Source organism: Nothobranchius furzeri, chromosome 16 (genome assembly GCF_043380555.1).
Source record: "Nothobranchius furzeri strain GRZ-AD chromosome 16, NfurGRZ-RIMD1, whole genome shotgun sequence".
NCBI lineage: Eukaryota > Metazoa > Chordata > Actinopteri > Cyprinodontiformes > Nothobranchiidae > Nothobranchius > Nothobranchius furzeri.
The window spans coordinates 42,091,124-42,118,239 of record NC_091756.1 but is presented as its reverse complement, the minus strand read 5'-3'; the positions used below and the strand labels follow the sequence as shown (position 1 = coordinate 42,118,239).

General features: G+C 42.1%; 1 protein-coding gene across 1 annotated transcript in view; it reads left to right on the top strand.

Annotated features, from left to right (window-relative positions):
• The window catches only part of cpxm2 (carboxypeptidase X (M14 family), member 2), a 57,417-nt gene that overhangs the window by 10,466 nt on the left and 19,835 nt on the right, over positions 1-27,116 (top strand). The window contains exons 3-7 of the mRNA XM_015962983.3: positions 15,366-15,475; positions 19,300-19,439; positions 25,086-25,170; positions 25,878-26,028; positions 26,506-26,594. Coding sequence (XP_015818469.3) covers positions 15,366-15,475; positions 19,300-19,439; positions 25,086-25,170; positions 25,878-26,028; positions 26,506-26,594 — 575 coding nt within the window. The remainder of the gene's footprint in view (positions 1-15,365; positions 15,476-19,299; positions 19,440-25,085; positions 25,171-25,877; positions 26,029-26,505; positions 26,595-27,116) is intronic.

Genomic DNA, 27,116 nt, shown 5'->3' with positions numbered 1-27,116 from the left:
TTACAAACCAGTGATAACCCTTCCTTACATCATAGCATAATAGCAATAATGAAAGAAAAAAAAACACAACATAAACACATAACAGTAAGAAAAAGACTACTACACCCAAAAGAGAAGTTTTCAGCAGGACAAAAGTGTGGAGTCATATACAAAATCCCATCTAAACTATGCAATAAAACATACATGAACATGAGACGATGGGGTCTACACATTAGTGCACACATGGGACTGTGTCATAACTTAGTAGCACGCTACTCTAAAATGACCACTTTTTCCACTGTGTTTGTTTATTTGGCAGATGCTTTTATTCAAAGCGACGTACTAACGACTTATCTAACGCATAACTATTTCCATATCAGTAATCAAGTTAAAGTTACTTGTCCTAGACGCTATGTGTTACTGGCTACTATTTTACTGGCTGCTACTTTTGTGTAAATATCTTTTGTGGTTTGCAAAGACTGCAAAACCAGCGACAGGAATTGCTAGATACATGTAACCAAGTACAACAAGTTTATTGTATTCAGAACAAGCAGCATTTTAAGCTGCTAAATGACCAAACGGCACCATTCCTTGAAATGAAACAGCTACTCGTGCACAATTAACACCAACCAAAATTAGCACCATCAGACCAATGAAAAAAAGACTAACAGTTAACATCCAACACAACGCTGGCAATAAAACCCGACAAAACACACCAAAATAGAACTAACAACTGGAAACCTGGCTACCCACAATGCACCTCTCCCGCTGCTTGTTCCACAGTCACTAGTGTCACTAGTGATCCTGCTCACTGCAGAACATATAACGGGTGAGGTGCATTTTGGGTCAACAAGGCGTTGAAAAACAACGTTGGGTGACCAAATGTGTTTCTGACGCATTGAGTCCCAACGTATTGGGAGCCGACGCTCTGTGCTAGTTTCTGAATGCCGCGGTAAAACAAAGATTTCACAGAATTCTGACCTCTACCCACTTGCTTTTTAACCTGCCCCTCACCCCCATCCTAACCTTAACCCTCTTGCTCTTTCAAAACTTTGTTCCTAGTTGTACCGTCCCTCTTCCCGGTTAAAGGGAAGTTTAGAACGAGCAACAGGGTTAAGGTTAGGATGGGCGTGAGGGGAAGGTTAGAGGTTAAATGTTGGTGGAATAAGTTGAGATGGAGCTGAATGCCACAACTGAAAAAGTCACACAGTGTACGTCTGGCTTAACTGGTTTCTCGTACATAATGATGAGTTCACTGGACTCCAGTGGCCTCCACAGTGACCAGATCGTTGGGATGTGTTGGAATGGGAGAGTCTCATCATGGATTTAACTGCATGATGATGTCATGTCAATATGGACCAAAACCTCTGAGGAAGGTTTCAAACATCCTGTTGGATCTACGACATAAAGAATTACAGCAGTTTTGAGCACAATGGTGAAGGTCTGGTGGGTTTATGTAAATATTAAATCTCCAAAGGTGAAAATATAAAAAAAAATTGTAACAAGCTCAACATGACTACCCAGCAGGTGACCTAAAGAGCAACAAAAACCAGGAAGACATGGATTTACAAAATCTGACAGTAACCCAGTGTCATATGGCAGATAGTCAGATCTTTATATCATTTTGTGTGTGTGTGTGTGTGTGTGTGTGTGTGTGTGTGTGTGTGTGTGTGTGTGTGTGTGTGTGTGTGTGTGTGTGTGTGTGTGTGTGTGTGTGTGTGTGTGTGTATTCTTTCCACTATTATAGTCTTGTGAGCTAACAGTGTGAATCCAGAAAAGACAGTGTAGACTTAAAGGGTCATGCACAGCTGCACATGTTTTGTTTCCTTATGGAGTTACTGTGAGCACAGCTGTGACTGAGCGTGCCAGTGGCCTTGCTTCTGATTCTCTAACCAACTTTAGCACTTTTGTTTTGCAGCAGGAAGGAAGTTAGTTTTAAACTGTATCTGCTTTCTATTTTTACTATACGTGTTCTCATGCACCCATGGATGTTTTCCCATCAAGTGTTTTCCTCTACAAACTTCACATCATGTAACAGCATTGTTAGACTGGCATAAAATAAAAGTCTATGCACTGTAATTTACTGCAGTCCTGTGTGTTCAAACTCACACATATGCCATCTTGAAAAGCATCATGTTTTATTAAAGCAACTCTTTCACTTCGGGATGGAGATTTGTGAAGGCGATATTGGCAGGGTGACAGCGACATGTGCACCATACCAAACAGACTCAATCTGAAATTCCTCCTCAGAAGTTACACTGCTGTGCTCCAGCTTGATCAAACCCAAAGAGCTGTTGGGCCGTAGAGATTTTACACACGTCAGCATTGATTTCCTCATTTGGCTCTACATCCACTGCAATGCAAATGAATGAGAGATTTTACTCAAAGAGCTGTGAGCACCGGCTTATTCTGTATTCACTTAATTGTGGTCTTAATTGTTCAAACAGCATGCGGCTACCCCCAGCATGAAACAGAAACTATTTCAGACATCTCAAGCTTTTTTTTCTCAAGGATATTTTGTGGGGGATTTTCCAAAATAAAGACTTTCTTTGCAAAACGTTTAATGGCTGCTGATAACTGACACCCAGATTTTTTGGGAACTTTCAAAAGCACTTTTCTTGAATTTTCCACTCAATGTATGATTGTATAGCCTCCAGGAATGGTCAGTTTTTCCACTTACAGTTTGACCTCTTCAGTATCTGGCCATTTTGAGACATAAGTCTTAACTGGTGCTTTCAATCTGCAAGAAAGATACTGTTGCTTGGCCAAGGTCCCTTGCTATCTCACTCTTATCTAAGACTGGTTTTTATTGACAGAACAAGACGGATGAACAATATGAATAACTAATCATATAATGAAATGGACAATATGGTTAAATGAAATGCTTTGATTAATCTGTGCTTAGATTACTGAAGTTGAAATTAATATTATTACATTGAAAGATTAACAAGGATGAAATGAAATATGAGCCATATATTTAATCAGCATATTGACTAGACAAGACACACTCACTATATCTCAGTGACGCAAGTTATAATTAACGTCACTGCACATAGATATTTTCTTATCCACAAAATCAGCATCTTCATATCTGAGGGAGGTGTGTATCTGAGTTGTTGGCAAAACCCCTTTACAGGGCAAGTTCTGGTGTATCAGTAAACCAAAGTATGGCCATTATTTAAACAGCATCACTTCCTGAGGTATTTTAGTTGAGCCCAACTCTGACTGGCCATTGGAGGGAAACTCTGCTCCCATCGCATCTTTTGACAAGCTGTCAAAACCTGTTGCATGCTACAGCTGATACCGCAAACGGTTCCTTCAGAACAAAACGGAACCAACTTAAACTCCTTAAGAGTCCTCCATAGACGCAAATAACCGCCTGTTGTGACCTGGAGACGTCTCGAGACCAGTCTAGTCGGCACTGCGGTTTCTTCCACGGACTTCGGTACCTTTGGGGCCCCCGGACCTCAACACATTCCGGATCTACCATGGGGGTCTCCAAGCTGGTACGCAGACTCGACAGATTGCGTCTGATGTGGTTTTATAAACCATCACTATAGTTTATAGCAGACAAAATTCATTCCCACTCAGAACTCAGTTTCTTCAGATATGAGGGTTCTGATAACATCATATTCACGCATCATCAGGGCTTAATTTGAGCTGGATCTTGCCGGAACAAGATCCGGGAACTATCTTCCGGCAACTCATGCGACAAACTTGTGCTATACGCAGGATTCGAATTACGGGTGAGCTAGGGAGCGCCTGGAAGCCCTCAACCCACCCAGGGGGAGTCCGAAACGATCCTGGTTCTACTTATATTACATTATCTATGTGGACTCTCTGGGGATTATTTAGAGCTGAGAGGCGCAGCGCTCTGATCATTGACGCGCTCCAGACAGGTGCGTCCTGAGCACGGCCACAGCAACATTATCAAAGTGTCTCCACCTCAAAAACAAATGTAACACACAATTGTTTATGTCGGCTCATATCCTTTCATGCCTTGTGCCTGATGCGTTTCGCTGCTGCAGTGCAGAGCGTATCACCTGTTTCATCCTCTGGTGAATTCAACTCACCGGTGCGGTCAGCTCGCACTCTGCTATTTTTGCGGTCGGTAGATCTTTTTGAACTGCAGTTCAAAAGTAACTCATAAGGTGAATATATATGAAGCCAGGTAACAGTTTTTCTTTAAGGTTGAGAGGAGATGCAGGAAGATAATAGAGAAAGGACAGAAAAATACATAAAAAACAAGTTCCTTTTTGTACCTGGTGGTTGCAACAGACAACATTGAAGGTAATCAGAAGTGAGGAACAGAAAATGAAATAATTTTTTCAATGTTTAGATAAGTAGGAACTCTGAGAGGCTGCATGCGTATCAGTTTGCGGCCGCTGTGCAGAGGGAGGGGGGGCAGACTGGGACATAAATTCAGGCCGGAAATTTTGAAACCATCCCAGGCCACCGCCCAATTCACGCTAAACACTAAAAGTGGGTCAGGTTGGGCGCCTGCTGATGGAAAAGTGTAAAACAACTCAATTAAAACTTCACATGTGCCCTGATTCTTTCCTCTAAGATATAAATATTTGTGTTCTGCTGCTATAATCTCTGCTTAAGTTGCATAAACTGAAATTCTATTTTATTCTGTTAAACGTGCCTCCTGCACATCAGATGAAATAGGCCAGACACCATCATCACCTGAACTTAAGACTAACAGGTACCAGATACGAGGGTCTGGGTCAAGAGAATCACACTACAAGCAGAGACATAAAAAGTGTGTGTGTGTGTGTGTGTGTGTGTGTGTGTGTGTGTGTGTGTGTGTGTGTGTGTGTGGTGTTGTTGGGGGGGGGGGTCTCTTCATTGCTAAATGACTGCATCATTATTGTCATTTAGGTTTACAACATAGTATGCGCAGATTAAATGGACAGCCTCAACAATGGAAGAAGCCTTTTGCAGATGCACACATCTCTGACATCCATATATACTGGCAGACCAGTATATATGGATGTTTTCCTCATAAAATTCATATAAACACCAATAATAATAATAGGGGTTTAAAGGCTACCAAAGACAAAATAAGCCAGAGGTGAAGGTTTATGCATTTAACAAGAAATGTCATAAATGATCATCAGGGCTGATGTGAAATCTAATCCAGATCAGCCCAATTCAGAATTATCATCTCATCTGTCTCATGATCAGCAGCAGCTGGATGTTTATGGCCACAAAATTTCAAGTGAAGCACACTCCGTTTATGTCTTGTGTTTGCTCATGATCCATATTTCCGTTTAGAAACCGTTTCTCCTCCATGTATGTACCTGCCCGTCAGATTGTTTAACCACTGGTTGGTCAGCTGATGCTGCTGTCAGTCATTGTGGGAATGTGTACGGTGTGGGGAAACAGTTTTAATTTCTCTCCTCTGCCTGAACTGATGGTGACGTGCGGTGCACCTCGCGGCAGTGATGCGCCTTTTGTGCAAAATGCGGCCCTTCATGGATCTCGTGCCAGACTGTGGACTACTGATGTTAGAGGACACACAGATATCTTTTCAAAAATCTCTGAGATTTCGACTGATGAATGCCTGGAAAATTTACCAGTATGCACTATACCCTAGAAAAAGTACTGGCATGCTGAAAGGTTATTTTTAGAAGTGGCGGCGGTGCTGGTACCGGTCAAGTGCACTGCTCTGTCCCTAAAGGATGAGTCTGATGATCTGATCATCAGAACTTGATCATCATAATATGTTACTGACAGCTGCTGTTTCTCCCTCCCCAACCCACCCCACGTGCCCAGCATTGCTCGCTGCCCGATAATTAAACTGGCCCAAAAACTCCACCTTAAACCAGTTCTCCCAACATGACCACATACAGGCCAGCCTGGACATGCATCTGTGGCCAGAGCTTTCTTCTTTTTCAATCTCTCCTTTTCTGCTCCACCTTTCCTGGTCCGTCTAGGTCCATTTTGCCTCTGGGGCCAAAGGTGTGGTGGTGCTGTGGCCGCTCTGGGGTGGTGGGTGTCTGCCTCACTTTGCTAGACCCCGAGAAAGTTTGCTCCGTTTGTGCGAGCATCAGGACAACAGATGCCCTGATGAGCTGCATGACGGATTGCTCATTTAGATATTATGCTCGTCATGACCGGCAATCACTGAGCGGGCCAGTTTAATGGCCAGGCCACCGGGAAATCTCCCGTTTCTCCCGATTACCAGTCTACCACTGAAGAGATGTAAGTTAACTTGGAAAATGTGGGCGCAATTTTAACCCCCCCCCCCACCACCGTGTTCCGGCATTTGTTTTGCCTTTAGTGAACTTTGGTTTGACGTCAGTATTTGCGTTCCAGGAACGTTTGATTTACAAATTATGCACCGCACATCATCACATCTCACATTCCATCCATGTAGATTCATTCATCACATAAAGTGTTTCCTAGTTGTCATGTTTTTAATTGTTTAGAAAATAAATTTGTTATTTTTATAAACTTGACTCTGTCTGAACTGATACGAAGTGTCTTACAATCCCTGAATAAACATAGAATCCTAAATCTTCTGTTAAAACATTCAAAGACCAATCAGGTCTTTCTTTAAAAGCACCCAAAATAAATACGTATGCTATTCCTACAATTGTATCCTGAAAAGTCATGAAAGTCTTTACTAATCTATCTGACCCCTCTTGTAGTTAGAGCCATTATTGAAAATACTGTCTTGCTAGTGTTATGTCCATAATTCCTCTTAATCCCTGAAGTTAACCTGCATAAATTAAAGCAGCAATACAAACATTTCCCCAAAAGGAGAACCTGAGGACCCCAAAGGTGATGCCAACACGGAAGGAACAAAAGTTGCGGTTCCTCCCTCATTTGCAAGGGCCTGGCACCAGAAATGAGCAAATCCTCATTGACTCCCATGTTAAAAATGCTAATTTCACAGCAGCACTAAACATGTTTACAGCCTGGTACAGAAAACATTTTAATTTTAAAACCATAACTTGCAATTCATTCATATTTTAAATAATTTTCTTGACCCAGTATGTGCTAAAATTACCTAATGAAATGTCAAGCTCTCCCTCCTCTGATGGCAGCCAGAATATCGAATTTGCAACTTCAGTCTGGCAGGCCGCTCTGTTTCCAGCCCGTTTCCTAGCTGATTTGTTTAATTTAGTGATGAGTCACTCATGTAGAAACAAATGAACCCTGGGGATAAATTTCAGCTGTTAGATTAAGGTGTGAAAAAGACAAATGCACAGATTTTGCTCTTGGTTTGACCACAAATAATGAACAATGGACACCAGGGGGTGCTAAAAGCAAGCAATTTGCCAAGTGGGCCTTTAATAGGTCTAGTTTACAGTCATGACAACTCTGATGGTGAATAATTTTGAAACTCTTCTATTTAGATGTAATTAAATGCTTGAAATTATTAATAATTATATTTGATTGGCAGGTAGCGTGAGCGTCAGTACTATTTGCTAGCAGCTAGCTCCGGGGAAGGCATCAGCCTTGGCCTCACGTTAAATCAATGTTCTGCCAGTTTGACTCTGAACTTTAGTTGCGTGGGGAAAATGCTGTGCGTTTAACACAACACTGCTTGGTCAAAGGTAGTTAAAATGTAATGTGCTGTTAGAGCTGCTCTCAAAGAGCACTGCTTGCTCATTGTTTTGCCTCCAAAGACATTAGCCTACTCATTTACTTTACTTCCAGCCAATGGTGCCAATGGCTGGCGAACAGAAAAAGCTAACTGCTAGCCTTTATATTAGCTATCAGCAGATTATAGAGCTAGCAGTTGCAAAGCAGGTAGAGACCTCCATCTTGTGAACCTAACCACCCCACAAAATTGTTAAGCACACTTCCTAGCCTGAAGAGTGTGGTCAGATGTAAAGTTGGTAAAGTTTCTTCCTCAAGAATCACTGAAACCACTTTCAAAACAATAGCTTGAAGTTCTTCTTGTCATGAGCCGGGGTGAGTACTCTTCTCATCTTCTCACGACCTCTGAGTGCTTGGTTTCAGGAGAGGGAGCAACAGCTGTTTCTAAACAGTCTAATCCCTTTTAGACCCTCAGCTGGTGACAAAGTGGAGGATTCCCTCTACCAGGTTGTCTAAACCACTATCTGTCTCCTCACTGGATAACCGAGGTCTGTCCACAATCACCCACCAGACTGTACCCATCCGCCTGTTGGTGTCAGGTAATCACTCAGAGACATTGAGTTTTTATGTGTTTCCCTCTCCCCAGTCGCCACTAGTTTTGGGACATTCGTGGTTGTTCGCCACAACCCCATCCTGGACTGGAGAGACAACAAGATTTTAGGATGGAGTCCTGAATGTTCCCAAACGTGTTTAAAATCGGCCACCTCGCTCACACGCAGTCCTCCTGCTCCTCCTATGGAGAATATTGATCGTGATCTATCTTCTGTCCCTCAGATCTACCACGACCTCAAGCTGGTTTTTAGTGAAGATCGCGCATCTTCTCTGCCTCCACACAGGCCCTTCGATTGCGCCATCGACTTGTTACCTGGGGCTTCACTGCCATCTAGCTATCTAGCCGTCTCTATGATCTCTCCAAGCCTGAGAGGGAGAGCATGGAGAAGTACTGTATATCCAGGATTGTCTTGCCGCAGGAACCATTCTACCTTCCTCTTCCCCCCTGGGTGCTGGGTTCTTTTTTGTGCCCAAGAAGGAAGGAACGCTGAGACCCTGCATAGACTATAGAGATTTGAACCAGATCACCATTCACAATAAATATCCACTGCCTCTACTCTCCTCCACTTTTGAACCTATCCAGGATGTAGCCATTTTCAGCCAGCTCGATCTCAGGAACGCCTACCTTCTGGTGAAGGTAAGGGAGGGGGACGAGTGGAAGACTGCATTCAAGACTCCACTGGGACATTTTGAATACCTGGTAATGCCATTCGGATTAACAAACGCTCCCGCTGTATTTCAATCTCTAGTGAACTCGGTTCTGAGTGATTTTTCTAACAAGTTTGTAACAGTTTATCTGGATGACATTTTGATCTTCTCAAAGACCATGAAAGAGCACACCCAACACGTGAGAGCTGTACTTAGCGTTTCCACGAAAACAGACTTTATGTTAAAACTGAGAAATGCGAGTTTCATGTCACCACAGTTAAATTTTTAGGTTACGTCATTGAGAGTGGGCGTTTGAAGGCAGATCCAGAGAAGGTCAAAGCAGTAAAGGAATGGCCCACTCCATCGACCAGAAAACAACTTCAGAGGTTTTTGGGCTTTGCTAATTTTTATCGTAGATTTATAAGAAACTATAGTCAGACTGCAGCCCCACTTACCAGTCTCACCTCAGTAAATAAGCCTTTTGTATGGTCCTCAAAAGCCGAATCTGCTTTCCGAACTCTGAAGGAGAAGTTCTCCAATGCCCCATCCTGAACCGTCCGGACCCTCAGCGACAATTCACGCTGGAAGTGGATGCTTCAGACACAGGAGTGGGTGCTGTTATCTCAAGTATCGGACAAGGATCAACGCCTCCACCCATGTGCCTTCTTCTTGCGCCGACTTACCCCAGCTGAAAGTCGCTACGATGTGGGTGATCGTGAATTACTGGTGGTAAAACTTGCAATTGAGGAATGGAGGCATTGGCTGGAGGGGCGGAGAACCCATTCATCATCTGGACCGACCACAAGAACTTGGTTTATCTTAAAGAAGCCAAACAATTAAATCCATGCCAGTACCGTTGGTCTCTTTTCTTCTCATGATTCAACTTCCAGATCTCTTATCGCCCCGGTTCCAAGAACACCAAGCCAGACGCCCTGTCCAGACAATACGCTCCTGATCAGGAAGCCGAGCCTGCTACCATTCTACCTCCTGACTGTGTCCTCGGAAGTGTTACGTGGGAGATCAGAGACCAGGTTTTGGAGGCTCAAAGGAGGGACCCCGGTCCCAACCATGGTCCTCCGGGGAAGCTGTTCGTACCTCAGTCCATGCGGAGTAAGGTAATACACTGGGCACACACTGGCAAATTTTCCATACATCCAGGAGTAGGTCGAACCGTGGCACTGATAAGACGGACCTTCTGGTGGCCCTCCATCTTCAAAGACACCAAGAGCTATATCTCATACCTGCTCACAACAAAAGGGTGACCATCGCCTCCCAGCCCGTCTTCTCCATCCACTACCCACTCCATCTCGCCCCTGGTCTCACATAGCCTTGGACTTCGTATGTGGTCTGCTTAGTTCTAACGGTTTCACCACGATTCTCACCATTGTCGACCGATTTTCTAAAGCTTGTCACCTGGTCCCACTCAAATCTCTTCCCTCCTCCGCAGACACAGCACAGCTCCTGGTAAAGCACGTCCTCCATCTCCATGGCATCCCAGAGGAAATCCTGTCCGACCGTGGTCCGCAATTTGTCTCCAGAGTGTGGAAGGAATTTGCGGAGGCCCTAGGAGCTAAGGTGGCTCTCAACTCGGGACATCACCCCCAGACCAATGGACAGTGTGAGCGGATGAACCAGGAGCTGGGTGCCATGCTGCACTGTGTCTGCTCGTCTCATCCATCCTCCTGGAGTACTCACCTTCCTTGGGTTGAATATGCACACAATAGCCATATATCCTCCGCCACAGGTCAGTCACCTTTTGAGTCATCTCTCGGATTTTCCACTTCACTTTTTCCACAGCAAACGTCTGTTTCCTCCGTACCTCAATTCCTCCGTGGTGCCAGCCGTGCCTGGGCCTCCACCAGGGCAGCACTGGACCGAACGGCTCTCAGGAAAAAACAGTTGGCAGACCGCCGGCGGCGTCCGGCTCCGGTTTACACACCTGGACAGAGGGTCTGGCTTTCTTCTAAGGACATCCCTTTAAAGGCTTCATCCCGCAAGTTATCTCCTCACTTCATTGGCCCCTTCAAGGTTTGGGATGTACCCTCTCCCACTATGGTTCGTCTGGACCTTCCCCTCTCCCTGCGTGTGCATCCGGTTTTTCATGTGTCGCTGGTCAAGCCTGTGGTCTCCAGTCCTCTGTCCTGCTCCAGCTCCTCCTCCTCCTGCTCGACTATACAAGGGTGGTCTGGTCTACACGGTCAACAAGATCCTGGCCTCTCGTTGTCGGGGCAGAGGAGTCCAGTACCTCGTCGACTGGGAGGGCTACGGTCCCAAAGAGCGGTCATGGGTGCCGCGTTCGTTCATTGAGGACCCATCCGGGAGTTCGAGGCTGCCTCAGCTGGGACGCCAGGGGGTGTCCGTTGGGGGGTGGGGGTGGGGTGGGGTGGGGGGGGGGGTACTGTCATGAGCCGGGGTGAGTACTCTTCTTATCTTCTCACGATTTCTGAGTGCTTGGTTTCAGGAGAGGGAGCAACAGCTGTTTCTAATCAGCTGATCAGCGGGCCGTTTTATAAGGAAGAAGGTGGACATGACTCAACGGCGGATGATTGCCACTGACTGGTAGTTTCTAGCCCTTGCTTATCTCTAGCTCTAGTTTCTCTAGTGTGTTTTTCTCTCGTGACTTGGATTGATACTTTTTATGGATTTACTCACCTCAGGTCTGGATTACCATCAAGATTTTTCCAGACGCCGTTTTGGATTATTCTCTGGTTCGTCTCCTGGTTCACCCTCCTCCAAGTGCCGACCCGATCTCCTCCACCTCTCGCTCCCTCTCCAGAACCACCCTGGTCCGGATCCAATTTCACCATTCACCTCAACCGCTCTACATTCATTCCCTGGACTTACCCCGGCTCATCCCTCCCACACACGTCTCGTCTCTCTAAGCCGTAAGTCCCTCCGTCCACAATTCCCCTGCCATACTACTACTTCCATAATCACCCCTGTTCCTCTCCCCTCTAGACGCTGCTTCCCGTTTCTGCACCCGCTGGTTTTCCAGTGCGCTCTTAGTTCATCGTTTTGTCAATAAATATTATTATTTTTTCAAACAACCCGACTCTGACTCTGATTCTGCTTGTCCTGGGTTAGACTCTTGCCCCACAACATGACACTTCTGTTCATTAATTCTGTGTATTTAGTCAGCTTGCATCACAGAAAAAGGAGTTGTTCTTTACCTTGTTTTGCTAACGTTTCAGCTAATTACTATAGCCATCGTCGGAGTTGTGCTGATGTTAGAAGAATAAGAAGACGGGCTTTAATATTGCGCATCTCAAGATAAAAATCATGAGGTGCTTCACAAACACAAAAAATAAATAATAATAATTAAAGTATAAAAATATTTGAAAAATGATTAAAAATATGTTTAAAAGGAGAAAAGAAAAAAATGTGAGGAAAGGGAGAGAGAAAATGAATAGGAAAGAGGGAAATCAGTTGATCTCGGGAAAGGCAGAAAAAGAGCAGGAAGAGGAGAGGGTGGTGATGAAGGTCACACCAAAACCAGCTTGAACAAGTGAGTTTTTAGCTGCTTTTTAAAGGAGACCACTGTGTCCACTGAACTCAGGCTCAGGGGGAGAGAGTTCCAGAGTCTGGGGGCCACAGCAGCAAATGATCTGTCACCTTTGGTCTTTAGCCTGGTGCTGCACAACCAGTAGGCTTTGATCACTGGACCTCAGGGACCTGCTGGGGGTATAGGGACTAAGAAGCTCACCAATGTAAGATGGTGCTTGTCCATGTAAGGCCCTATAGACCAGAACCAGGATCTTGAAATGAACCCTGAAGTTGACTGGCAGCCAGTGAAGCTGGAGGAGAAGCGGGGTGATGTGGGTGTGTTTGGAGGACTTGGTCAGAAGCCGAGCACAGGCATTCTGAACCACCTGTAGACGGTTCAGGGAGGTTCTGCTCAGACACGAGAAAAGAGAGTCACAGTAGTCTAAGCGTGAGGAGATGAAGGTGTGGGTGACTGTCTCAAGTTCAGAGCGGGGCAGAATGGGACTCAGCTTTGCAGTGTTCCGGAGGTGGAAGAAGGAAGAACGAACAAGAGAACTGACATGAGAATCCAGGGTGAGAGCTGGGTCAAAGGTCATACCAACGAGTCCTCAGGGTTTGGTGTGAGATGCAAGCTGACCAAGAGAGTCTCTGACTTTGGGAACCAGCTTGTCTTGGCCACAGATGAAGATCTCAGTCTTATCTTCATTCAGCTGTAGAAAATTCTCATCCATCCATGTTTTAATAGTGTAGCGGGATGAATTGTCCATTTCTGACCCAAAAGGCCCTGCTCTGTTTTGCTCTGCTCAAAGCAAAACCAGAAGTTCTGACACAAACCTAGGCCGTGTTCGAGTTGAGCTGTGCCTCGCCTGGAAAACAGACGAGAGCAGACGGAAGCAGCAGGGGGAGTGGCTGAAAGCCGGCGTTTAAGTCGGACAGATTTCCCTACATGTGTAGCTCGGGGGTGACGATGGATGAAGATATCGCATTAGAGTTCATACTTGTTTAATGTTTTATTTTAATTCTGGTGCGTGTTAGCAGCTGAAACACATCCTCATGTGCTTGTGGATATCATATATTGTATATGGAGACCTAACTGTAATAATAAGTAAAGGTTATCAGCTGTAGGTTTAATGTGTTCATAGGAAACGTGACAAAAGAACACAAAACACATTTCTCTTTATTGTTGTCATCATCAACATAACATGATTTACAGAATACACGTGACCAACTAACATTTCATGTTCTACCACCGGATGTTTGGATCAAAATATGAACCAATCAGAACTTAGATCAGGTGAGAGCCAGGCGTTTCCTGTTGGGTATTTTAATTTATCTACTATTGTTCTTATATTACCTCAAAGAAAGTCAGAACACACACACAGAGGGATTAGATTCTTAACCTGAACGCTGGCAGTATTAGAGTACAGCTATATTGTAGCATGTGCTGACCCCTGTACTCCACTGAAAATGCCCAGAATGGGTGTATAAATGTCAAAACAATGCCACAGAGTTTTGGAAAAAGCCAACTTTGACTTTTAAAATATAATTTAGACCGATATATATGCCCCAGAGAGGGAATGAGATGGTATTTTTAGCAGAGATGTTTCAAAAAGCGAGATGTCTGATTTTGATAAACGTGTTTTCTTTTTGAATAAATACAACTGAGACCTGTGTATGTCCATTTGTTGACTTGGTATTCTCTGGTGATTGTAACATTTTCTAGTGTAACAATGCAATCTTAATGTAGCATTAAAGATAATAAATAATCCATGTTTCTACCCAAATCCTTCAGCCCTTCCTATCAGTGGGATGTGAAGTTGAGTCAGTGGAAATCTCCACCACCCAAGTTGTAGGATTTAAAAGACCAGCTGGTGATATTTATTGGCTGGTATCCCTGGAGATATTTCTTGGTGACTTAGTAAATTTAACAAACTGAATAGGTGAGTGTGGGTATAAACAGTTCAGCAGACACGGTTCAGTTTGAATTATCAGTAAAATAGCATCATTTAAAATCTTTACCCAAGAAGAGTTCCTGGTCTAAAATCAAGGTTAGCACATGACTCATGACTGCACGGAGCAAGATTTAAATACAGCAAACAATCAGCTTCTTGAAAATCTAAACTACCTCTCAAAGGCTTAAGGTCATTTTCTGGAGGTATTAATGCTGTAAACCAAGTCATTAAACGTCTCTTTGGAAGTTTTAGAGTTTTCCAGTTTATCACAGAAACAAAAACTTCACCTCTTCAAATGAATCCTTTCTAGCTGTCAGTTTTTCAATGTAATCTAATTAGATTATGCTCCATCATAAGCTCTCGAGTATCTTCTAGATGATTTGGCTTGTCTGAGCCTCCCTCACTTTCATAGAGTTCAGCTGATCATATAAAACCTCAGCATGGTACAGAAAATTTTGTTTTTTTTCCAAGAGATAACAGAAAGAGCAGGGTATAAACATTCTTAATGGGGAAGTTCATTAATTTCAGTTCGTTCTTTTCCTCTGAAATCTTTGTGTGATCACTTTGTATCAGTTTCATAAAGACTAAATATTCTTTGACAGTTTAACAGCCACGCTACTGTAAATCCCCAGTTGCTCCCTTCAAGGATAATCATGTAGCTTTTGTAATTCAAGTTTTCAGGTTGTGGCTTGATGGCTCTGATAGGGGTGCGTTGCAGATCTATTGAAATGAAGCATTCACAGCACAGTCATTAATCACCGTCAATGCTTGACACATTTTAAAATTCACAGGAGTGTAAATATCAAAGACTTCATCACAGGCTAAAATTTTCATTATGTTGGCTCAAGTTTTACAATTCTGGGAATGAAAAATCACACCATGGAGAAAAGAAAAACCTTTGCTACCATTTATTTTTCCTTCTTTGAAGCCAAAAGTGACCAAATGGATGCATAACGAGTGGTGAACGCCGCTTATTTCTTCTACTTTTGCACATCTGCAGGTCACAAATGCTCAAGGCCCTAGAAACAAACATTAATCCTGACTCAGATGCCATTGTGCATAATGTCCTACCTGTATCATATCTGATGACACAACATTATGATAACAGGGCAATTTGTCTTTCTCTTCACCCAGAATGCCCCCCAATAGGACTGGAGACATTAAAGATCGATGATTTCCAGCTTCACGCTTCGTCCACAAAACGCTACGGCCTCGGAGCGCACAGAGGTCGCCTAAACATTCAGGTAAGAGCTGCTGTAGCTTTGCCAAGGTTTTGTTTGAACTTGCAAATATACCTTAAGGAGACTTGACTTTGCCTTGGAGGCTTTAACATTTTCTGGAGTCATTTTTTTCAACATAATGCAAAATGAATGTAATGGAGAAGAGACGGCATCTTTTAGTGTCAGCATCAGCTGCATTATCGTCTTTCAGCTCATGTCTTATTTAAACACCCCAAAACAAAGTGTTGCAATCAAACCAGATCACATCATTGGACTTAATAAAAATCTTAAGGAAAAAAGGTATTTCCTGTTAGTCATGATTCAAAGGTTTAAAGCTGCTCACAATCTGCAACAATCCTCATTTTTTCCAGCACGACCTGCTTCTCTTGCACAACAGCAACACATGTTCTTATTGCAGTCAGGAATCCACAAACAGCCAAACAAAAATATGTTGTCTGCTGGATATGAATCCATGTGTGTCCAAATTTAATAACCAGAGGAAGACATGGACCCTCTCTGGAAAAATACAGAAACAACAGGTGGATTTGTTGACTCAAGTCATTTTGTTCAATGTTTTTTGCTCATTTTACTTTTGGGAGACAGTGGCGTGTCCGGATCTTTTAAAATGGGGTGGTCCAGTTGAGGCACTACTTTGCGCATGGGTGGCACCAATGGTTATGCTTTTATTTTATTTTTTTTACCCCAAGCCTTTTGTGGACAAAGCCTATTTAAAGGGAATTCAGTGTGGTGGCACCTGGGGTGGCCAGTCAGATTTCAAGAGTGGCATTTGCTACCCCAGGCCACTCCTTGGACACACCCCTGTTGGGAGAAGCTCAGTTCTAGGAGAACTATATTCATATCAAGATACAGCAGAGAAAACACCAACAACCTCAACAACATGCATTGTTTACTGAAATTACATAAAATAAATCCAAAAATACAACAGCAATCCCAAATATAAGGCTTTTCCAGAGGGATTCAATTCAATTCAATTTAGTTCATTTACATAGCGCTAAATCTTAACAAGAGTCGTCTCAAGGCACATCACAAAGTAAATATTCCAATACATTTCAGTTTATTAAGCCAATTAGTAAAACACTTCTAAATAAGGAATCCAGCAAATTGCATCGAGTCACTGACAGGTGTCACTAGCCACGTTTGCATATGCCAAATTTCCCCCATCCGATTTAAATCTTGGTGGATAGGAGATACCAAATCTCTGTATGGACACTAACTGAAATGATCCAATCATGTCGTGAGTAAACATGCACCAAGCATTCAGTTAGATTAAATAGGCTGAGCATGCACAGAGTTGTCTTTCCTGGGAAAACATCGTAAACAAACACCATACTTGTCCGCACGTCTTTCCTCTCGCATTTTATTTTCCTATTCTCTAGCTTTGTCCATTGACTTATGTTTTTTTGCTCGTAAAGGACATTCTTTGCATTTTTACTTGTATGCTTTTGTTTTTACTGATCTCTTTAACTAAGCTACAGGTTTAGTAGTAACACTGCTGCTCCTCTACAGGAGAGGAGAGCAGGATAACTTCTGTTTACTTCCCGCCATATTTTCCACATGTCCTGGGCGGCAAAAGCGTAAAGACGGCAAGCCAAAATTGCACACATGCGCAGTGGGCATTATTTTACTCCAAGAATCTGAATGAGTGTGTACATGGACGTCAACTGGAATGATTATCAGACAAAACAACCTCTCTCAATCGGAATGGAATTTCATCCCGATTGGTGCGTATCGGATCGGAATATTCCAACTGATATGTTTACACCGTCGGTTTACATGAAGAAATTTTGATCTAACAGGGCATTCATACCATTTAGTTGCCCATGTAAACGTAGCCCGTCTTTACAGCAATCCTCATACTGAGCAAGCATGCAGCAACAGTGGAGAGGAAAACTCCTTTTTAACAGGAAAAAACCTCCAGAGGACCCTGGCTCAGTTTAAGCAGCCATCCGCCACGACTCACTGGGGATCAAGAAGACAGAACACACACACACACACACACACACACACACACACACACACACACACACACACACACACACACACACACACACACACACACACACACACACACCGTTGAAGACTTAAATGTCACACAAATAAAGAGCACAACAAGTATAAGAATGGCTTTAGTAAAACTTTGTAACAGTCCTTGAATGAACCAAACAGGATCTAAACTTAAACCCAGGTAATGCCTGAACAATGTGCACTGATGCTCTGTCCAACTTGGTGGACTTTAAATGTCTCTTAGTGAAAGAAACCTCCAAAGAAATCAACAAATCTTGAACACACCTAAGATGTTCAAATCTTGTGACTACTGTCATAAGAGAAGTAGAGTACTAAATACAAGAAGTGAGTACAGTCCAATTAGACATTTTATTCTCTGCTCAAAAAGTCTAATTTCACATTACCAAGGGTAAACACACACCAATGTCAGAAAATAAAGCATAGAAGAGCCCCATCTTCCAGTTTGAAGTGAATAGTTGATAAACAGAGCCTGAACCTGGATCTACCAAACTGTAGAAATAAATCCAACACATTATGAATTTGTCATTTAAATTTGTTGAAATATTTTGCTACCCGACTAACAGAACATTAAACAGAACTCCCTTGGAATTTCAGTATTTGGAAATGTCATCCATCCCTGTACAATAAATTTGGATAGACCAAATATTGAGTGGAACAAGCTCACTAGGATTATCTTTCTTTTCTTTGGTACATAAATATACACCACAATAATCCCTATTGCTACAGGAGGTAGGTTTAGCACATCAGCTTGCTGAAGTCACATACTTGAATTCCTGTCTGAGATGATGTGTTAATGATAATATTTATGATCAGTGTTTTTTCACCCTAATGTTCAACTTATTTTTTTTCCAATTGCAGTAAAAAAAACACAACAACTATGAACTGTATAGAAAAAATCCATAGTTACAAAAGGCTTTAATGGTAGCACACCGGCTATGTTTGTGCTGCTCTACACGAGATGTGACAAGTGTAAAAAACACTTTGCAGCAGCTTGTGTGTGCACTCTTTGCATATTAAGATGTTTTAACTGGAAACTTTTGTTTTGGTAAATAGTTTGTGTTCTATATAATTCAATGTTGTGTTTTGTCGTATGTACAGTACAGGCCAAAATTTTGGACACATCTTTTCATTCAATGTGCTTTCTTTATTTTTCATGACCATTTACATCGGTAGATTCTCACTAAAGGCATTAAAACTATGTACTTTACCAAAAAAGGTGAAATAACAGAAAACAAAATAAATTTCTTCTAAATAGCCACCCTTTGCTCTGATTACTGCTTTGTACACTCTTGGTATTCTCTTGATGATCTTCAAGAGGTGGTCACCTGAAAGGGTTTTCCAACAGTCTTGAAGGAGTTCCCAGAGGTGTTTAACACTCTTTGTTTTGAAACATTGACCGCAGTACCCATATTTGACGACAGGATGTCACTATTACTTCTTCATGCACTTTTGTTATGTCAAATTCAGTTCTAAATTTAAATGATATGCTGTTACAAGGAGGAATTTCTACTTCAAAGAGAACAAATCATTATAGAACAGTGAGTATTGTATGTATTTTTTAAATTGTTTATTTCTTCCAGATTAAGAATTAGCTTGTACCTGTTGTACCGTCATACCAGAGATCATGTTTATAGTACTCAATATACATTTTAAGGAAAAGGATAAACAAATGCAAATCTCATTGATTTTTTTCATTATCTACTGAATTTGTCAAAAAAAAAATCAGGTTTTGTGTTGTAAATAAAAAATATAATGTCTATGTGATTTAATTATACCATGACATGACTGTGTCTGGCCTGCAGGCTGGCCTTTATGAAGATGACCTGTATGATGGGGCCTGGTGTGCTGGGAGAAATGACCCCCTTCAGTGGTTTGAGGTAGATGCCAGGAGGCTGACAAGGTTCACCGGGGTCATCACTCAGGGCAGGAGCTCCCTCTGGTCGTGAGTAGGAAGTTGCACAGAACTTTTTTTTATTCCAAGTTGATGCTAAAAAGAAATGATGGATTTTGCCAGTTTAATGAATTCCAGATCTTTTTAAAAGCAACAAAACTATGGTTATAAAATGCACGGAGCCTCGCCTGTTACTCGTCTAATACAAGCCCAAACTCAGTAAACTGACTGCCAAGTATCTAATTACCTATAGCATTAATTTAAAACAACTCAGACATGAGTATTGGAGGTAAACAGATACAAATAATTTTGTTCCAGAAGTCTGAGTTTGATTTGCCTTCAAAACCAGATGGATAATCTGACACCGCAGAAAAGAAAAATGAAGCTTTTCTGTCTTGCCTCTGATGGCGCTACACCTTTGTTTATGTTTGACTTAAGTTTTTTTTTCTGAACTTCTCAGTAGGATTACGGATTTATGGATTTGATTGATTTGAGTGCAGACTCAGTTTTTCATAACTTCTAACTCTTGTGTGGAAAATAGGTTATAAAGGACAGAATGTTTTCTGAGGACATGATGAGTGGGTTATAATTATCTGTCTACATATTTTGATACAACTTTGGTGTGTTGTTGAAAAAAATACTTGTAAAGATGGAAATTCCTCAATGACTTACCTTCCTCAAATAATACTTAACAAACTGAAACTAATCCTCCTTGTTTGTACAAATAACACATGAAAAAAATCAAATATGTGTTATTTTGAAGCCAAAAACACCAGTGAATGTATGGTTAAAGGCACAAAAGAACAAAGTGTCTACTCTACAGATCAATCCTCCTTGTTGGCAGTAGAAATGACACCTTGCATACATCATTTATCAACTCTGCAGTTTTGATGTAAAGCATGCTACTCTTCTATGGTTTTCTGGAACCATGCTTCATGTCTTTAAAAACGTCAGCATGCATGGTTCCATGCAAGGTGTAGCGCTCAATCAAACTGCTGGTGGCAATCTGTCGGAGCTTTGAAGTATTTTCACCCTGAGAGGGTGAAAAAGGTTCAGCCATTAAATCCTAAAGTTGATTTGTTTCTAAATGAATTTAAATCTTCCTTTTTCCAGAACATGTGTTGTGAATACAAATATAATCACTTAGAAAGCCTCCGAGCCAAAAAAAAAAAAATCCTCAGACCACTCTGATGCATTCATTTAATTCAGTTTTGTCCAACTTTGAGATCTATATTATACAGAAACAATCTGTGTCAAGAAGCAGGACAGAAGAGGTCTGACTGACTGGCTTTTTTGTGCTGATTGGATTATTGGAATGGCTTTTGGATCCTTTTTTGGATGAGGAATGCCATAGAAATGATTTATGAGGCATTAGCTGTGATTAATTGGTTCTTTCACATTCATTAAACCTTTAGGTTGTGCTTCACAAATCAGTGATTATCCAAAAAGAGGAATACATTAAAGTTGTGAAAATGTCTATTTTTAGTACGGCCCTTTAGACGTTTGAAATGTTCTGTTACCTTTGTAACCATTACATTTCTACACAACAACATCAGGCCCACCACTGAGAAGGAAGTTAGCTATTTCATAGATTATTTAACAAAATTAAATGACCAGAATGGTAATCTTTGAAATGTTTTCTATTCAGTGACACACAAAAATAAATCTGAAAATTAGATTTGTCATTTACTAACATTAAAACCATAAAAATATATTTTTTCTTCTAATATTAAAAAATAAAGAATGAGACACAACAGACCAATATCATTTATCTCATTGCACTTTCTCATTCCTTAACATAGCCAACTTAATCCTTTATCACAGGGGCAGCGTTAGGCCCGGCTACTTGGGCTGAAGCCCCGGATGTTTCATGAAAAGCCCCGGATCATCGCGGAAGTAACATGCAGTACCAAAGTCCAACAGAGAGGGAGCAGCTGGCAGTAGTTTGTAAACAGCCTGCCTGAGCCTCCACCACTGAAGAAGAAGCCCTTCAGCAGCCGGCTTCTTCTTCAGTGCCTGTTTTTTCTACACTCTGCCTGAAACGCATGAGTGAAGATGGACATAAGGACGTTTTTTAGGCAAAAAGTACAACGACAGAACCCCAGCTTTGATGAGACTGGTGTTGACTCAGGTTTGTGAGTCTTATTTGAAAATATTTGCTGTGCAGCTGGTTTGCCTAAAGTTAGCTTGTCAGGTGAATTAGAAAGAAAGGGAATATTTACTATAATCTCACACTAAACACTAACAGGAACAATACTCTGCCCTGAATATGCTTAATATGTAGCTTCAGATTAAAAATTATGTGGTACAAGACATATATGATGTTGACTAGTGCGTGTCACGTGTGTGTGCGCGCGCGCGTGTGTGCGCGCGTGTGTGCGTTAAGCCCCGGATCTTCTTCAGTCCTTTATCATCAAACTTTCCTGGAAAAAACATCGACAACTTTTGGCCTTTATGTTCTGTAATTGGAGAGGGATCGTGCACGTTCTTCTGAAAGCTGCAGAACAGTTTGAGAGACAAGGAGGATTATCTAATAAGCTATTTTTGTGATTTGCCTTCAAGGCAAGTGCTATCTGAAGGTGCAGAAGACACCAATGCCTGAGAGGGAATTTTTATGCTGCAATCAGCTCTGTGTTGGGCTTGTAGCTGTCTGCAGTGCCAGATCAGGAGCTCCTGCCTGTAACGGCGTTTTAATTAACAGAACTGGGAATTCTTACTGGGCTGGACCAGCTCAGGAATGATGTCTTCATCCAGAAAAGAGGTTCCCAAACATTTATGCAGCACTCTGGGTGGAGCCCTAGCCCACATTATGGAATGAGATATATTTAGCAAACTCTTAAGGAGAATATTTAAAATGGTTTTATGATTGATGCCCTTATCATAAGTGCTCTACATTACATTTTTTTGTATTTCCTTCTCAGTTAGTCAATGTTAAACTCTACATTATAACTGTTAACTTTTGATAGTGAACATTTTTGTCAATATTATGATCTTATTCGCATTTTGGTCTATCTTTTTAAAATTCTATGAATTAATTTATAAATAAAAGTGAAAGGGGTCGCTTTTTAGGACGTCACACAACCACATCTCTCCTTTAGGAGAGCAGCAGCTCTACTCCAAGCCCCTCCTGGATATTGGAGCTTCTTAGCTTATAGCAGCCAGAGTGAGGGATGAGTGGCTGTGGCCCTCTCCAGCTTCTTTTCTTAAAATGACAGAGCCCTAAAATGGAGCTGGAAGGTACTGAAACTGACAAGTATAAAACTGCTGAAATTACTTTGTGTGAGAAGGATTTAGTGCATAGAACTTCATAAACATGCTTGGTTCAGAGTAGGACCATTTTAATTTATGAAAAAAAGTTATAATATGTGTTAGACATTTTATCAATATGTTTATCAATAAACCCATTTCCTGCGGCTAGAGAGAGGGACAAGAAGCAATAAGGCAGACATACAACCAAATCATGATTTTGTGGCAAGTGTGTAGGGCAAATGCCCCGAACATCTGGTCACAGAGTTTATTTATACAAACAGATAAGAAAGGAATGGGAGTGGATCATGTGTGAGAGAGAGAGCGAGAGAGAGAGAGAGAGTGTGTGTGTGTGTGTGTGTGTGTGTGTGTGTGTGTGTGTGTGTGTGTGTGTGTGTGTGTGAGAATGTGTGTGAATGGGTGAATGACTGTTTGTGTTGTAAAGCACCTTGAGGGGTTCCAGGAGTCTAGAAGACGCTAAATCAAATACAGGCCATTTACCATTCTACATTTATGAATCTTTAGAGGTCCCAAAAGTGTCAGGATCTGCTCCTGTACCCTCCTGAGTCTCTGGTGTCTCGTCTCCCTTGTTCGTGTTGATTAAACTCACCTGCCCCTCCTTAACCTGTTTCACTAATTAGCCTCATGTATTTAAACCCTCTGCTTGTGCTGGTCTGGGTCAGGTCCTCGTCTTGTCTTCCTACCTTCCATTATTCAAATAAATCAGTTTTTTTGTATTGTAACTTGCTTCCTGTGACTGCTCTCTCCTGCATTTGGGTCCTAACAAACAACTTCACATCATGACAAAGTCTGAGAAAAGTGAGAACAAACATAATTAGTGAAGAGTACTTCAGTTGAATTTTACATTTCTGTGTGTTTTTGCCTAATATAAGGGGCTGTTCCTAAATGACATTTTAATATAAAATATATCAATCTTTTCAAACGATGGAAGGAAAAAACCTTTGAAAATCCCTTTAATTATTCATTCTGCGCTGCTGTAAATGCAAAAAAATTACTTTATAATATAAATTGCTTATTTATACCATCGATACTATCTCTCACACCATCCTCCTCCATAGATTGTCTTCCCTCTGCATTTCTCATACCCCGCTTGATTGGTTCCGTTCATATCTCTCTGGCCGTACTCAGTTTATTCAACTCAAATCCTTCACTTCCCGTCCCTTCCCTGTCACTATCGGCGTCCCCCAAGGCTCTGTTCTCAGTCCACTCCTTTTCATCACTTACCTTATTCCCCTAGGAAATATTTTCCGTAAATTTGACATCCATTTTCATTGTTACGCGGATGACACCCAGCTCTATGTATCCTCCAAACCCTCCTCTTCACTCCCCCCTTCCTCCCTCATCAATTGTTTATCTGAAATCAAAGACTGGTTCACATCAAACTTTTTCAAACTTAAAAGTGATAAAACAGAAATGTTACTTGTCGGCACTAAATCCTTACTATCCAAAATCCACAGCTTTACACTTCCTGTCGACAACTCCTTAGTTTCCCCCTCCCCTCTGGTCAAGAGTCTGGGTGTCATTCTCGACTCCTCACTATCCTTCCAGTCCCACATAAACAATATTACCCGGTCTACCTACTTCCATCCACGTAACATTAACCGCCTACGCCCCTACCTCACTACTCACTCGGTCGTCATCCTTGTCCACAGCCTCATCACTTCCCATATTGACTACTGCAACTCTCTTCTCTTCGGTCTTCCTCACAAATCCCTTCGTAAACTCCAACTTCTCCAGAACTCGGCAGCCCGCATCATTACCAGAACTCCCTCCTTCCACCACATCACCCCTGTTCTTCAGCAGCTCCACTGGCTCCCAGTCACTTCCAGAATCCAATTCAAAATTCTGCTATATACATTCAAAGCCATCCATAATCTAGCTCCCCCGTACCTCTCAGACCTCCTTCATCCTTCAACTTCCACCTGTTCCCTCAGGTCCTCCTCCTCCATCCACCTCTCTGTCCCACCTTTCCGTCTGGTCACTATGGGGAGCAGGGCCTTCAGTCGCTCTGCTCCCCAGCTCTGGAACTCACTCCCTCCTGACCTCCGTAACATTTACTCCCTCACTCTCTTTAAAACCAGACTCAAAACCCACCTGTACCATATAGCATTCCAATAGTTACTCTCTTTGCTCCAATCTGTCTGTTTGTTTTATGCTGTTCTATCTTTTATTGTTGTGTATTTTATTTCTGTCTGTAAAGTGTCCTTGAGTGTTTAGAAAGGCGTTGTTGAAATAAAATGTATTATTATTATTATTATTTCCAGAAGTAATGTTTGTAAATAGGATTTCATCCTTGGAGGCTTTAAACATGCTTGGATGTGAACTGAGCTACTTCTGCTAGATCTCCTTAGTGCTCTATATGCATTAAATTCAACATGAAAATATTGATTTTTCTCTTGTATGACTCTGATTTTGTCTCAATGTGGACAGGAGCGACTGGGTGACATCTTACAAGGTCATGGTCAGCAACGACAGCCACAGCTGGGTAACCCTTAAGAATGGCTCTGAGGACTTGGTGAGTTACATCCTCTGACATCCAAAAGCAACAGAAAACACTAGTTCCATTCTCACAGCCTGTTAACGGGCTACAAACTAGCTCTGGTTACTGGTTAATTGGAACAAAAAGAAAAATGAATCCTTGCTTGAGAGGAATTGCAGAGGAAGATTTCGATATTTCGATACCTGCTTATTTCCAAGCTTAATGAGCTGTGAGGTGATAGTAAATATGAATGATTCTCCTACAGATGGGAACTCATCTTCTCAGAGTTTCTGCTCAGAACCTGTTATCCTGATGTAGCTGGATAGACCGACAGTCGTGTGAATTATCTTTCCTATTTCTTTCTTTAAAAAAAATACTTTGCTTTACAATCTAGTGAACTAAGTTTAGTGTAAGTGCACACTCTGGTGTCTGGTGATATCATCTGTGTGGGTGATTAAGCCCCCTGCAGTAATTTTAGTCTTAGCTACAAGCTTTCCTCCCACCCACACACCCACCCTTTGTGCCAAATGCCAAACTGATCTGTTGGCCTTTCAAACTACCAGAAAAGGTGGAGAAGAACTCTAGACGTGGGTGTTAAAATTTACAAAGAACCCCCCAGGGAGTAAAAGTTGACATTGTTCAGGTGCATGAAACCAGTTCTTGTCTTCATGCCCTTCATTTATTAATTTACAGCTGTAAAATTAAAGCTTGATCAGATATGCATCGTGTGTTTGACTCAGTAGATATTCCTTGGAAACAGAGAGAAAGAAATCCCAGTCCGGAACATCTTCCCTTCACCTGTGGTTGCCCGATACATCCGGGTCAATCCATGCTCCTGGTTCCACAGCGGCAGCATCTGTATGAGAGTGGAGATCCTTGGCTGTCCTTTGCCAGGTGACGGGTTTGTGTGAGCAGTGCAAACACAAACAAACACACACACACACACACACACACACACACACACACACACACACACACACACACACACACACACACACACACACACACACACGGGGTTCGTGTCAAACGGAGATTAGCCGTGGATGAGGGATGCTGTGTTGCTTTTGGTTTTATGTGTGGAGGTTTGGCAGTGAGGGGAATCTGGAATACCTTCTGAAATTCTGCTTTAGAGAAAATGCTGAGCTGTCACTGTATAATCCGTCAATGCCAGACGAGGAATTACAGATTAAGTTTAGCTTCCTGAAAGTGAGCGTTGTAGTGGAAACTTTAAAACCTCCTGTCACCAAAGTCCAATAATCATCCAGATTGGAATGTTAAGATCCCATGAGCCTAGATCCTTCTACATAAAAGGAGTGAATCCACATCTTTGAATCACAAAATGATCAATAACTGTTTCTGATCTGATTCCAGATCCAAATAATTACTACCACAGACGTAACGAAGTCATAACCACTGACGACTTGGACTTCAAGCATCATGGTTACAAAGAGATGAGGCAGGTGAGTCAAGGGGATGAGTAGACTTTTTTCTTATTCACCACAGAGCAATAAACGGTTGTGCAAAACTTAGAGCCACCACCAGTAAACTTGTGTCCTTTTTGCAAAGAAACAGAGCACCTCCAGCAGCATGAAAATGCATGAAGCATCTTTTGGGTTGTGTCGTTATTTATTCATAAAGTTGTCACGAGCAGAAGCCTGTTTGGACTGAGGAGGAGGACAGCTGTGTTTGTCACTTTGCTCGTTGTGCCTGTCCTGAGCTGCTGCTGTTCACCTCATCCACAAGAAACATTCTTCAGCTGTTGTGTGACTCAATGTAAAAGTTGCTGCTTTGGTTCTTGGATCCTAAAAATATTCCTGCAAAAAAATTCCTCCTTTAGTTAGGGCTGTCGCGGTAACCGCAAAAATGAAATATCGCGATATGAAGAAGCCCACCGCGCTGCATCATGCGCCACCGCGATTACTGAACTTGGTTCAACTCAATGATGCATGTTGAGAAGGATGGCTGCACTGGTATCAAAACGA